This window comes from Boleophthalmus pectinirostris, unplaced genomic scaffold (genome assembly GCF_026225935.1).
Source record: "Boleophthalmus pectinirostris isolate CB_2022bp ecotype Guang Dong unplaced genomic scaffold, ASM2622593v1 HiC_scaffold_21, whole genome shotgun sequence".
Taxonomy (NCBI): domain Eukaryota; kingdom Metazoa; phylum Chordata; class Actinopteri; order Gobiiformes; family Gobiidae; genus Boleophthalmus; species Boleophthalmus pectinirostris.
The window spans coordinates 36,522,517-36,537,516 of NW_026571175.1; the positions used below are offsets into that span (position 1 = coordinate 36,522,517).

At 40.9% G+C, this 15,000-nt stretch overlaps 1 protein-coding gene across 1 annotated transcript in view; it reads left to right on the forward strand.

Annotated features, from left to right (window-relative positions):
- oxnad1 (oxidoreductase NAD-binding domain containing 1) overlaps window positions 1-15,000 on the forward strand; it is a 28,958-nt gene that overhangs the window by 6,887 nt on the left and 7,071 nt on the right. Inside the window, exon 5 of the mRNA XM_055157514.1 lies at window positions 4,221-4,362. Coding sequence (XP_055013489.1) covers window positions 4,221-4,362 — 142 coding nt within the window. The remainder of the gene's footprint in view (window positions 1-4,220; window positions 4,363-15,000) is intronic.

The following is a 15,000-nucleotide window of genomic DNA, read 5'->3' on the forward strand; positions in this document are numbered from 1 at the left end:
TACTTTACCCTCAAGTTGGTCTTTGTTAGTAACACGACTTATATTTATTATTTATCAGTACTACTTTAAGAGGTTTCTTGTCGTTGTAGTTTCATGTTGTTGACACAAGGTGGTGCTGTTGTTAAAGGTTCGTTCTTGAGTTTTCTCTTCTCGTGATGTAAATAATGATAATAATGATTCTTTTATTGGTCAAATTGGGGTCAGCAGCCTCCAGGAAACTTCAAAATGCTCCAAAACGACACAAAATGGAGTCAGTCGTTTGTGTTTCGTTTGTGCTGCAAAAAGTTTTATTTGTGTGATTCTGGTTCTCAGAGGTGGAAAAAATACAGAAAATTTGTAATGAAATAAAAGTATCTTTATTTTGCTTAATTTCTACTCAAGTAAAAGTAATCATCTAAAAATCTACTCGAGTAAAAGTAAAAAAAAAAAAAAGTACTTGATTTAAAATGTCATTTGAGTGAAAGTTATTTAGTTACTTTCAATTATTTGACGTGAAAAAAAAAGATGAGTCATAAATCTTTTCCTTTTCTTTCTGGCAGATTATTATTATTATATATATATATTTTTTCCCGCATTTCTTTTTTTTTTTCTCTTTCAGTTGTATTTTACGTTTGTTTAGTAACGAGGACGGGTTTCAATGTAATGAAATATCATACTTGGTTCAAATGTAAAAATAACCTATTTCGAAAACTACTTAAAAAGTTACAAATTACTCATCAGAACTACTTAAAAATGACAAACTACTATAGATATAGAAACTAATCAATTACATTAATGTGAATAAATTTAATTTATCATCGGTCGAAAATAAAACTGCTAATATCTTAAGAACCATAATCGCACAAATGAAATTTTTTGGAGCACAAACGGGGCACAAACGGAGCACAAACGGAGCACAAACGGAGCACAAAAGGAGCACAAACGAACACAAATGAAGCACAAACGAAGCACAAACGGAGCACAAACGGAGCACAAACGGAGCACAAACGGAGCACAAACGGAGCACAAACGGAGCACAAACGGAGCACAAACGGAGCACAAACGGAGCACAAAGAATCGATGTAGTTTTTGTGTAGGTTTGTGTTTGACGGGGGCCGACTTCAGGCAGGTGGACGTCCTGCCGTTCTCAGTCTGGGGCCTGTTCACGAGCTGCTTTTGGAAACCATCAGCCTGAGCTCCGTCTTCACAAAAACCACCACCGCGCTCGTTACGGTTCTCACCCAGAGCTCCACGTGAACGCTCCTCACAACTGTGCACGAGGGGGAGGGTGTGCACGAGGGGATGGGGGGGGGGTGTTTATCACAAAGTCTGGACTAAACGATGCGCCGTGTACGAACAAGGCCGAACGGTAAATAGAACTAAACTTAAAAGCTGCTGGTGCGTCCACATCGAGCACACGGGCCGATGATGCAGCCACAAAGGATTATGGTCCATGTAGTTTACTGTGCTCCACAGGAGCCGACTGAAAATTCTTATTTTTGCCTGACGACACACAGTTTAATACAAGACGAGACCACGACGATATCGTGGCAGTTTTACTACGACGATATCGTGACATCACCGTTACACCTCTGCTCATTACCGTAACAAACACTGACTCAAGTGAATTGTCCCATCCCTGGATCACCCTCGTCTGTAACTCCGATATGATGCAGTAAAAGTGCAGTAAAAGTGCAGTAAATGTACAGTAAACGTGCAGTAGAAGTACAGTAAAAGTACAGTAATAGTCGAGTCAAAGTGCAGTCAAAGTACAGTAAAAGTACAGTAATAGTCGAGTCAAAGTGCAGTCAAAGTGCAGTCAAAGTGCAGTAATAGTTCAGTAATAGTACAGTAAAAGTACAGTAAAAGTACAGTAAAAGTACAGTAAAAGTATAGTAAAAGTACAGTAATAGTGCAGTCAAAGTGCAGTCAAAGTGCAGTCAAAGTGCAGTCAAAGTGCAGTCAAAGTACAGTAATAGTTCAGTAATAGTTCAGTAATAGTACAGTAAAAGTACAGTCAAAGTACAGTCAAAGTACAGTCAAAGTGCAGTCAAAGTACAGTCAAAGTACAGTCAAAGTACAGTAATAGTTCAGTCAAAGTGCAGTCAAAGTGCAGTCAAAGTAAGTCAGTAATAGTTCAGTAAAAGTACAGTAAAGTTCAGTCAGTCAAAGTGCAGTCAAAGTACAGTAATGCAGTGTGCAGTCAAAGTACAGTAATGTTCAGTAAAGTACAGTAATAGTTCAGTCAAAGTGCAGTCAAAGTGCAGTCAAAGTGCAGTAATAGTTCAGTCAGTCAAGTACAGTCAAAGTACAGTAATAGTTCAGTCAAAGTGCAAAGTGCAGTAAAAGTACAGTAATAGTTAGTAAAAGTACAGTAATAGTTCAGTCAAAGTGCAGTCAAAGTACAGTAATAGTGCAGTCAAAGTACAGTAATAGTTCAGTCAAAGTACAGTCAAAGTACAGTAATAGTTCAGTCAAAGTGCAAAGTGCAGTCAAAGTACAGTAATAGTTCAGTAAAAGTACAGTAATAGTTCAGTCAAAGTGCAGTCAAAGTACAGTAATAGTTCAGTCAAAGTACAGTAAAAGTACAGTCAAAGTACAGTAAAAGTACAGTCAAAGTACAGTCAAAGTACAGTCAAAGTGCAGTCAAAGTGCAGTCAAAGTGCAGTCAAGTCAAAGTACAGTAATAGTTCAGTAAAAGTACAGTAAAAGTACAGTAATAGTGCAGTCAAAGTACAGTAATAGTGCAGTCAAAGTACAGTAATAGTTCAGTAAAAGTACAGTAATAGTACAGTAATAGTGCAGTCAAGTACAGTAATAGTGCAGTAAAAGTACAGTAATAGTTCAGTAAAAGTACAGTAATAGTACAGTAATAGTTCAGTCAAAGTACAGTAATAGTTCAGTAAAAGTACAGTCAAAGTACAGTAATAGTGCAGTCAAAGTACAGTAATAGTTCAGTAAAAGTACAGTAAAAGTACAGTAATAGTTCAGTCAAAGTGCAGTCAAAGTGCAGTCAAAGTGCAGTCAAAGTGCAGTCAAAGTGCAGTCATAGTTCAGTCAAAGTGCAGTCAAAGTACAGTAATAGTTCAGTCAAAGTGCAGTCAAAGTGCAGTCAAAGTGCAGTCAAAGTACAGTAATAGTTCAGTAAAAGTACAGTAATAGTACAGTAATAGTGCAGTCAAAGTACAGTAATAGTTCAGTCAAAGTACAGTCAAAGTACAGTAATAGTTCAGTCAAAGTGCAGTCAAAGTGCAGTCAAAGTGCAGTCAAAGTGCAGTCAAAGTGCAGTCAAAGTAGAGTAATAGTTCAGTAATAGTTCAGTCAAAGTACAGTCAAAGTACAGTAATAGTTCAGTCAAAGTGCAGTCAAAGTGCAGTCAAAGTACAGTAATAGTTCAGTCAAAGTGCAGTCAAAGTACAGTAATAGTTCAGTCAAAGTGCAGTCAAAGTGCAGTCAAAGTAGTAGTAATAGTTCATTAATAATAGTTCAGTAAAAGTACAGTAATAGTGCAGTCAAAGTGCAGTCAAAGTGCAGTCAAAGTAGAGTAATAGTTCAGTAAAAGTACAGTAAGAAGTAATAGTGCAGTCAAAGTACAGTAATAGTGCAGTCAAAGTACAGTAATAGTTCAGTAAAGTACAGTAATAGTACAGTAATAGTGCAGTCAAAGTACAGTAATAGTGCAGTAAAAGTACAGTAATAGTTCAGTCAAAGTACAGTCAAAGTGCAGTCAAGTAGTAATAAGTTCAGTAATAGTTCAGTAATAGTGCAGTCAAAGTGCAGTCAAAGTAGAGTAATAGTTCAGTAATAGTTCAGTAATAGTTCAGTCAAAGTACAGTCAAAGTAGAGTAATAGTTCAGTAATAGTTCAGTCAAAGTACAGTCAAAGTTCAGTAATAGTTCAGTCAAAGTGCAGTCATAGTGCAGTCATAGTGCAGTAATAGTGCAGTAAAAGTACAGTAATAGTTCAGTCAAAGTGCAGTCAAAGTACAGTAATAGTTCAGTAATAGTTCAGTAAAAGTACAGTAAAAGTACAGTAATAGTGCAGTCAAAGTACAGTAATAGTGCAGTCAAAGTGCAGTAATAGTGCAGTCAAAGTACAGTAATAGTTCAGTCAAAGTGCAGTCAAAGTGCAGTCAGTCAAAGTGCAGTCAAAGTGCAGTCAAAGTGCAGTCAAAGTGCAGTCAAAGTGCAGTCAAAGTGCAGTCAAAGTGCAGTAAAAGTACTCTGTCGTTGTGTTTTCAGGGTGGACCTGTTCATCCCGGGCCTGGAGACGGTCGGGGGTTTCTCCATGTGCTCCAGTCCAGGTCTGCTGCAGAGGGACGGGCTCATCGAACTCGCCGTCAAATACACCCAGCACCCGCCGGCTCACTGGCTCCACACACAGGTCAGAGTTTGTACTACACCCCTTAGACCTGGTTTAGACCTGGTTTAGTCCTGGTTTAGTCCTGGTTCAGTCCTGGTTCAGTCCTGGTTCAGTCCTGGTTTAGTCCTGGTTCAGTCCTGTTTTAGTCCTGGTTTAGTCCTGGTTCTGTCCTGGTTCTGTCCTGGTTCAGTCCTGGTTTTAGTCCTGTTTTAGTCCTGGTTTAGTCCTGGTTCAGTCCTGTTTTAGTCTTGGTTTAGACCTGTTTCAGTCCTCGTTTAGTCCTGGTTCAGTCCTGTTTTAGACCTGATCTAGTCCTGGTTTAGTCCTGGTTTAATCCTGGTTTAGTTCTGTTTAATCCTGGTTCAGTTCTGGTTTAGGTTTAGTCCTGGTTTAGTCCTGGTTTAGTCTGGTTTAGTCCTGGTTTAGTCCTGGTTTTAGTCCTGGTTTAGTCCTGGTTTAGTCCTGGTTCAGTCCTGTTTTAGTCCTGGTTTAGTCCTGGTTTAGTCCTGGTTTAGTCCTGTTTAATCCTGGTTCAGTTCTGGTTTAGTCCTGGTTTAGTCCTGGTTCAGTTTCTGGTCTAGTTCTGGTTTAGTTCTGGTTTAGTCCTGGTCTAGTCCTGGTTTTAGTCCTGTTTTAGTCCTGGTTCAGTTCTGGTTTAGTCCTGGTTTAGTTCTGGTTTAGTCCTGGTTTAGTTCTGGTTTAGTCCTGGTTTAGTCCTGGTTTAGTCCTGGTTCAGTCCTGGTTTAGTCCTGGTTTAGTCCTGGTTCAGTTTGGTTTAGTCCTGGTTTAGTCCTGGTTTAGTCCTGGTTTAGTCCTGGTTCAGTCCTGGTTTAGTCCTGGTTTAGTCCTGGTTCAGTCCTGGTTTAGTCCTGGTTTAGTCCTGGTTTAGTCCTGGTTTAGTCCTGGTTTAGTCCTGGTTCAGTCCTGGTTTAGTCTGGTTTAGTCCTGGTTTAGTCTGGTTTAGTCCTGGTTTAGTCCTGGTTTAGTTCTGGTTTAGTCCTGGTTTAGTCCTGGTTTAGTCTGGTTTAGTCCTGGTTCAGTCCTGGTTTAGTCCTGGTTTAGTCCTGGTTTAGTCTGGTTTAGTCCTGGTTTAGTCCTGGTTTAGTCCTGGTTTAGTCCTGGTTTAGTTCTGGTTTAGTCCTGGTTTAGTCCTGGTTTAGTCCTGGTTTAGTCCTGGTTTAGTCCTGGTTTAGTCCTGGTTTAGTCCTGGTTCAGTCCTGGTTTAGTCCTGGTTTAGTCCTGGTTTAGTCCTGGTTTAGTCCTGGTTTAGTCCTGGTTTAGCCTTGGGCGTCGTTCAGATTCTTGGCTCGTCTCTTCTGGACTGGCGTGTGATTTTTTATTTATTTTTTTTTGGAGTGGGAGGTGTTTTTTTTTTTTTTTTTTTTTTTTTCACCGCTCACAGAAAAATAAGTTCCACATTTGGCGTCGGAGAATCTGGGAAAGGGCCTGGAATATTTGGAAAAAGAACTCGCAATTTTGCCTGACAGTTTTTGACACGTTTTTACGGCGATTATCCAGTTCACGGGGCACTTTTTAAACGCGGCCAGGAGCTCCGCGTTTGGACAAAAGAGTGAAATCTGAATTGCAAAGTAAATGTGTTTTTTTTTTTTTTTTTTTTTTTCGAGCGCGTCCCGAGGTTTTTCCGCGGAATAAAAGCGGCGCACACAGAGAAGAGACGAGTCCTGTGGAAACGCACTTAGTTCTGTTTTAATTTGGGTTTTCAGTTTTCTGTGTTTTACAATTTATTCTGATCCGTCGTCCGACCAGAGTCACGTTTTTGTCCTTTTACAATTTTCGTTATTTTCAAAAACGCCGTCGTTTTATTAAGTGTTAAATCCAGATTTTATTAAAAATTTAAATAAAGGTAAACGAAATATTATAATGAGATAATAAAAAAAAAAACAGATAATGATTCTGTTGATAATTGATTTTGTGAAAAAAAAACGGGTAATGGACTGAACCAGGACTAAACCAGGACTAAACCAGGTCTAAACCAGGACTAAACCAGGACTAAACCAGGACTAAACCAGGACTAAACCAGGACTGAACCAGGACTGAACCAGGATTGAAACCAGGACTAAACCAGGACTAAACCAGGACTAGACCAGGACTAGAACCAGGACTAAACCAGGACTAAACCAGGGTCTAAACCAGGTCTAAACCAGGACTAAACCAGGACTAAACCAGGACTAGACCAGGTCTAAAGGACCAGGTCTAACCAGGACTAGGACTCTAAACCAGGACTAAACCAGGACTAAACCAGGATCTAAACCAGGTCTAAACCAGGTCTAAACCAGGACTCTAAACCAGGTCTGAACCAAGACTGAACCAGGACTAGACCAGGACTGAACCAGGACTGAACCAGGACTGAACCAGGACTGAACCAGGACTGAACCAGGAGACTGAACCAAGACTGAACCAAGGACTGAAACCAGGACTAGGACCAGGACTAGACCAGGACTAGGACTGACCACCAGGACTAGACCAGGACTAGACCAGGACTGAACCAGGACTAAATCAAAACTAAACCAAAACTAAACCAGGACTGAACCGGGGACTAAACCACTACTAAACCATTTTCAGTCCTGATCTGGTCCCGGTCTAAGGTCTGGTTTCAGTCCCAGTCTCAGTCCCTGTCTGGTCCTGGTCTCAGTCCCGGTCTGGTTCCAGTCTGGTCCTAGATCTGGTTCAGTCCTTCATCCTTTTTTTTCCATTTTTCATTTAAACACAAAATTGAAAACTGAAAAAAACTGAATCATTATCTGTTTTTTTTTTTTTTCCGTGTTTGATTTTGGAGACAAATAATGAATTCATTTTCTTATTTTTGGTTTTATTTTGAAAAACAAATGACACACAAAATCAAGACTGTGTTATTGTTAAATGAGATAAACGAGGAAGAACTCTATCCACGTGTTCTGTTTTTTGTTTTTTTTTCTTCACGTTTTTTAAGACGATAAAACTCTGGTTGGACTCGTTTCAGATCCCAGAGCGTCTGAGAAAAAAACACACCACTTCCTTTTCACTTCAGAACCTGGAGTTGACCTACAAAAACTTTAACACAAAACACTCACTGTTTGAACTGAAGCTCTGTGATCCAGACTCACAGTCACAGTCAGAGCCCGATCCTGTTTCCTGTTGTGTGTGTGTGTGTTGTGTGTTTAGTGTGTTGTGTGTTGTGTGTGTGTGTGTGTGTTGTGTGTGTGTGTGTTGTGTGTGTGTGTAGTGTGTGTGTTTGTGTGTGTGTGTGTGCGTGTGTGTGTGTGTGTGTTAGTGTGTGTTTTGTGTGTGTTGTAGTGTGTGTGTGTGTGTGTGTGTGTGTGTTAGTGTGTGTGTTGTGTGTGTGTGTTGTGTGTTTGTGTGTGTTTGTGTGTTTTGTGTGTTTGTGTGTGTTTGTGTGTGTGTGTGTTTTGTGTGTGTGTTTGTGTGTGTGTTTGTGTGTGTGTTTGTGTGTTTTGTTGTTTGTGTGTGTCTGTATGTATTGTGTGTGTATTTGTGTCTTAGTGTGTTTCTGTGTGTGTGATTGTTTGTTTGTGTGCTTGTGTTTTTTGTGTGTGTGTGTGTGTTGTGTTTTGTGTGTTTGTTTTGTTGTTTGTTTTTCTCCAGACACAAAACTTCTTCCTTTGGCCCAACACGACTGAACAACTGCAGCTACACTTTTATCTACATCTGTCTCTCTCTCTCTCTCTCTCTCTCTCTCTCTCTCTCTCTCTGTCTCTCTCTCTCTCTCTCTCTCTCTCTCTCTCTCTCTCTCTCTCTCTCTCTCTCTCTCTCTCTCTCTCTCTCTCTCTCTCTCTCTCTCTCTCTCTCTCTCTCTCTCTCTCTCTCTCTCTCTCTCTCTCTCTGTCTCTGTCCCTCTTCTTTCTTGTCTCTTTTCTCTCCCTTTGCTCTATTTGTCACTCTCTCCGTCTTTCTATTTTCTCGCCTCTTCTTTTTCTCTCACCCCCCATTTTTTGAGTACTGTTCTTTTCTTTATGCACAGATCTCCTCTACAAACTGAAAATTATGAACCACTACTAACCTCTCCTCTCTTTCTTTCTTTCTTTCTTTCTTTCTTTCTTTCCCATTTCTCCTCTTCCTCTCCTCTCACTTTCTTCTCCCTTCTTTCTCTTCTCTTTCGCTTCTTCCTCTTGTCTCTCTCTCTCTGTCCTCTTTCCCTCTCATTCCTCTCTCTTCTCTTTTTCTCTCTTCTCTCTCTCCTTTTTCACATTCTTTCTCTTTCTGTCCTACTCCCTCCGTCTCCTCTCCTTCTCTTCTCGCCTCTTTCTCTTTTCCTCTTGTATCTCTCCTTTTACTCCATCTCTCTTTCTCTCCTCTCTCAGCGAGAGAGATGGAGTGTGGCTTTCTCTCTCGTCTCTTTCTCTCTCTCCGTCTCTGATCTGTCGTTCTTACACCTCTCTCCCTCTCGTCTCTTTCTCTCTTTCTCTCTCTCCGTCTCTGATCTGTCGTTCTTACACCTCTCTCCCTCTCTTCTCTTTCTCTCTTTCTCTCTCTCCGTCTCTGATCTGTCGTTCTTACACCTCTCTCCCTCTCGTCTCTTTCTCTCTCTCCGTCTCTGATCTGTCGTTCTTACACCTCTCTCCCTCTCGTCTCTTTCTCTCTCTCCGTCTCTGATCTGTCGTTCTTACACCTCTCTCCCTCTCGTCTCTTTCTCTCTCTCCGTCTCTGATCTGTCGTTCTTACACCTCTCTCCCTCTCGTCTCTTTCTCTCTCTCCGTCTCTGATCTGTCGTTCTTACGCCTCTCTCCCTCTCGTCTCTTTCTCTCTCTCTCTCTCTCGTCTCTGATCTGTCGTTCTTACACCTCTCTCCCTCTCGTCTCTTCTCTCTCTCTCCGTCTCTGATCTGTCGTTCTTACACCTCTCTCCCTCTCGTCTCTTTCTCTCTCTCCGTCTCTGATCTGTCGTTCTTACACCTCTCTCCCTCTCGTCTCTTTCTCTCTCTCCGTCTCTGATCTGTCGTTCTTACACCTCTCTCCCTCTCGTCTCTTTCTCTCTCTCCGTCTCTGATCTGTCGTTCTTACACCTCTCTCCCTCTCGTCTCTTTTCTCTCTCTCTCCGTCTCTGATCTGTCGTTCTTACACCTCTCTCCCTCGTCTCTTTCTCTCTCTCCGTCTCTGATCTGTCGTTCTTACACCTCTCTCTCCCTCTCGTCTCTTTCTCTCTCTCTCCGTCTCTGATCTGTCGTTCTTACACCTCTCTCCCTCTCGTCTCTTTCTCTCTCTCCGTCTCTGATCTGTCGTTCTTACACCTCTCTCCCTCTCGTCTCTCTCTTCTTCTCTCTCTCGTCTCTGATCTGTCGTTCTTACGCCTCTCTCCCTCTCGTCTCTTTCTCTCTCTCCGTCTCTGATCTGTCGTTCTTACACCTCTCTCCCTCTCGTCTCTTTCTCTCTCTCCGTCTCTGATCTGTCGCTCTTACGCCTCTCGTCCTTTGTTTCCACGGTGACGCTCTCGGCCAATGGGAGCGAACACTCGGCTCTTTGATTCGGGGCTTTGAGTCTCGGCTCCATTTGGGACTTTTTTTCTTTTTTTTTGACACTCATGATCCTCCGAAGTGAAGTGAACTGGACTGAAGTGAACTCTGGACTCCGCTCGTTTATTTCGGGTTTAAACTCCGTAAATTAAGAAACACTTTCAGGTTTTTCGACGAGGTTTTACACGGAATATATTTTGATTTGGGTTTTCAGTTTTCTGTGTTTTACAATTTATTCTGATCCGTGTCACGTTTTTGTCCTTTTACATTTTCGTTCTTTTCAGAAACACCGTCGTATTATTAAGTGTCAAATCCAGATATTATCAAAAATTAAATAAAGGTAAACTATTTAAATATTATAATGAGATGAAACTGTATTTTTTTGAGAATAAGTGGCTTTTTTTTTTCATGGTTTGGGTGTTTCCTGCGACTTGTGTATTAAAATGTTCACACTGAAGCGGCGAGAGAGACGAGAATCTGTGTGTCGTTCGTTCGTTTTTCAAAATAAAACCAAAAATAAGAAAACGAAAAAATGAAATTTGTTTGTCTCCAAAAACAAAATGAAAAAAACAGATAATGATTCGTTTTTTTTTTTCAGTTTTCGATTTTGGGTTTAAATGAAAAATGGAAAACACGGATAATGGAGTTAACCAGACTAACCAGGACTAAACCAGGTCTAAACTAGGACTGAACCAGGACTAAACCAGGTAAACCAGGTTAACTAGGACTGAACAGGACTAAAGGACTAAACAGGTCTAAACTCTAAACCAGACTACCAGACAAACCAGGAAACTAAAGGACAAGGACTAAACCAGGTCTAAACTAGGACTGAACCAGGACTAAACCAGGACTAAACCAGGTCTAAAACCCAGGACTAAACCAGGACTAAACCAGGACTAAACCAGGACTAACCAGGACTAAACCAGGACTAAACCAGAAACTAGACAGGAAACCAGGACTAAACCAGGAACCAGGACTAAACCAGGTCAAACTAGGACTAAACCAGGAACCAGGACTAAACAGGAACTAAACCAGGACTAAACCAGAAACTAGGACTGAACCAGGACTAAACCAGGACTAAACCAGGACTAAACCAGGACTAAACCAGGTCTAAACTAGGACTGAGGATAAACCAGGTCTAAACTAACTAGGACTGAACCAGGTCTAACCAGGACTGACCAGGTCTAACTAGGACTGAACCAGGACTAAACCAGGACTAAACCAGGTCTAAAAGGACTGAACCAGGACTAAACAGGACTAAAACCAGGACTAAACCAGGTCTAAACCAGGACTGAAACCAGGACTAAACCAGGACTAAACCAGGACTAACTAGAAAGACTAAACCAGGACTAAACCAGGAACTAAACCAGGAAAACAGGACTGAACCAGGACTCCAGGACTAACCAACTAAACAGGAAAACTAAACTACCAGACTAAACCAGGCTAAACCAGGTCTAAACTACCAACTAAACCAGGACTAACCAGACTAAACAAGGACAACCAGGACTAAACCAGGACTAAAAGGACCAGAAACTGAACCAGAAACTTACAGAATATTGGTTATAAGATTTAATTAAAGATGCAAATTCCATAACTGAAGATTGCACAATAGATCTGGTTCACACGGTCAAAAAAACTCCAAGGCTCCACCCCAAACACCTTGAACCAAATGTAGGACAAAAATGGACGAAACAAACTACCGTAATTTCCGGGCTATTAAACACTCTGGATTATAAGACGCTCTGTCATTAAATGGTTTATTTTCTAACTTTTTTCACAAATAAACCGCGTGGGACTTTAAATGAAACCCAACAGTGTGATGGTGAGTGGTTTTGTTTGTTTGTTCGTTCACGGTGACTCTGGGCTTTTGTTCAGTTGTGGCGTGTAGGGAGGGTGTGTCTGGGACCAACGGATTGTCGGCGTTGTGGGGAAGCTGGCCAGTGGTCAAAATGAGAGTCCAGTGCAAAGTTGTCCTCACCAAACCAAATTCTTTATGTCTTCCAAGTCGTGGGCAAAATAATATACATATTTACAAAAAGTGTGCTTAACTAAACAAAGCAACAGAAAAACGCAACAAAAGAAAATCGTGGCTGCATGAGGTGACCTCCCTAGATTAAACGCCTCTACTTATACACCCAGGAGGGCTCCCCCTGGGTTCACACCAACTTACGGGGAAACTCAATTTCCTTTCCTTACTGTGTGCTCTTAATTATTTTCGTTAATCCCCTTTTAACTGAACAGTGTCCACTTAAAGTTCCAAAATTCTAATAACCCATTTGTAAAACGAACCATTTCCGAGGCTTCCTCCCATGGTCTGGGCCAACACCTCCCTGTGATGAGATGTGGAGTGTGTGGGTCTGTGGGTGTGTTCGACTGTGTGGTCGCTGTCTGTTCGCAGTGACTCAGTTGTTCAGTCGTGTCTAGAAGCGGCACGTCGCGTTCGTGGCTTTGTTCGTTCCTCCGTTCCGTTCCTCGTCGTGTGGAGTGATGAGTGTGTCTGTGGGTGTGTGTTTGCTGTGCGGTCGCTGTCTGCTCCGTGTGTGTTTGCGGCTTTGTAGTTTACTGAAGTTGTGGATTCGTGTATGGGGCGTCTGGATTGTGGCGCGCAGTCGTTTTTTTGATGGAGGCTTAAGAGCGCGACTAATAGCCCGGAAAAATACGGTATTCAAGGTCCTTGAAGTCCCAAAGAAATGACACTTTTGACACATCTCTGAAACTAATCATGATAGAAACATAAAACTGAACCAAATGATCCAAAACGTCCAGATTTATATTCAACTTCCACTGACACTATTGGGCTAAATTAATTATTTTTGATGTTATTAAAGAAAAACTGATGTTTCAGCTCAGATTTAAGACTTCTGCAGACACAAAATTTCAGAGTCTCGGTGGACTAGGGCTGAGTATCATGAAGAAGTTGTCGATACGATACATACCTCGATACACAGGCCACGATACGATACATACCTCGATACACAGCCACGATACGATACATACCTCGATACATAGGCACGATACGATACATATCTTGATACAGGGCACTTTCGATTCGATATGATATATTTCAAATCGATACGATACAGTTCAATAAAAAATAAAGGCTAAATCGTGGCTGTGATGCTAAAAGTGTTTGTTAAACCACTTCTTGTGCAAAGTTCATATGAAACACAAACATTTTAATCCTCAAAACAGAGTCAAAATGTCAAATGTGTCGCATAAATGAGTTTCCTTTCACTCCACAAGCAACAAAACTGTAGCACTGTAACAAATAATTTAGTAAACCACGTAAAAATACTCGATACAGCAGCCCACGATATTGATACCGTATCATCACATTAAACGATACGATATATCGATATTCCGATATTTTTGCACACCCCTGCGGTGGACCCAGAAAACATCAAGAGAATTTCATGACATTTCTCACGGAGCTTTAAAAAAATGATACTAGGTACAGATTGATTTTCAAAAATGTTTTAAAAAGTTGAGCAAATGATTCTCTGTAATGAATCAGTTTGTGCTCAGAGTTTCATGGGCTGGAAGTCAGTTTATGATCAGTATGACCAGACTAACTACTCTCATGTAAAACTGATTTCAAGTACTTATATTTAGAATTTAGCAACTTTGAACTTATTATCAGGCCACGAACACTGATCACAAACTGGTTTTAAGTCTGTTTATCTCAAACTGAGCATCTATAAAATGATTTCCAGCCCATGAACACTGAGCACCGACGCTTCATTCTAGTCTCGATGTCGTTTATTTGAAGAGAACTCGTCAGTAAAATGATCTCGCTGCATGGACACATCATTTCTCTACTTTTAAGTCATTTTCTGGTAGATTTAAGTGTTTCTGTCTAACATTTTGGCCTGGCTTTTTGCAGCGCAGAGTAAATCGGACATGTTTTGGCTCTTGTTTACAGCGCGGTTGCTAGGAAACAGCAGCGAACATGCACCGAATCATAATCCGAGCCGTTTCTCTAATCCTCACCTGAATCACGACACCGAACAAAACCTCAAGTGTGTCCCTGTTCATAAATGTTGACACAGTGTGAGTCTCATGCTCTGTTTCCATGTTCTTACGTTGTTCCATGCGACGTTCATCCACGCAGGTTTGAGAAATTTAGCGATCTCTTCAGGGCCCTTTTCTAATTCTTGTCCCCCATGCTCCCACACGACAATTCTCCATAAATCTACAAAAACATGTCACAAAACTGATCACAGCAGCCGGACAAACCTGATGAGATGTGTGTTGTCGAAGGTTTCAGTTTGTCCAAGAAAGAGTGGAAGTAAAAGTCTGGAGACCAACTGGACGTCTGAAGCAGGAGAAGTTTATTTACCGTCAATAATACGGCTCAGGGGGACGTGAAAAGTTCATTCATTCATTCATTTATTTATTTGTTTGAGACAGGTACAACAAAATTCAAAAACAATAACAAAAATACTGATATGTATATTTGGGACTTGGTGCTCAAAAGGAGTAGGATGAAGTTTGTTTGTTTTTTAATATCACCTTTGGAGTGCTTACCTGTCATTTGCAAAAATATATACAAAAACATATCACATACATACATACATACATACATACATATACATACATACATACATACATACATATACATACATACATACTCATACATACATACATGCATACATATACACATCATAAATATCCAGTACATATACACATATGTATCACACACATACACACACATGCAGAAACATATTTTCGTTTATGGTCGTACAAACTGATAATTATGTTATCGTAGGCACAAAGTTTAGCGTTTTTGATACAAAATAAACAGTAATGAGAATGAAAAATTGAGGGATTTTTTTTGTTTTCGTTTATGGTTGTACAAACTAATAATAGTAACGTCAACACAGTGTGATCTTTGAGGGTTCAAGCCCCTTTCACTCTGCTTCCGGAGGAGGAGGTTTATAAAGTAAATGTGGTGAGACTATGAAGACCAGTAGACACCAGTTAGACAGAAATATGACACAGTTTAGATAATGGTGCCAGTGGTCTGTTAAGGGAAGATCATGGTGTAAATATACCGTATTTTCTGGGCTATTAGACGCGCTCTAAAGCGAATAACCGCATCAAAAAACAAATCCAGAGCGTCTTATACACGAATCCACTCGGGCGCACGCAAACACACACGGAGCAGACAGCGACCGCACAGCGAAACACAC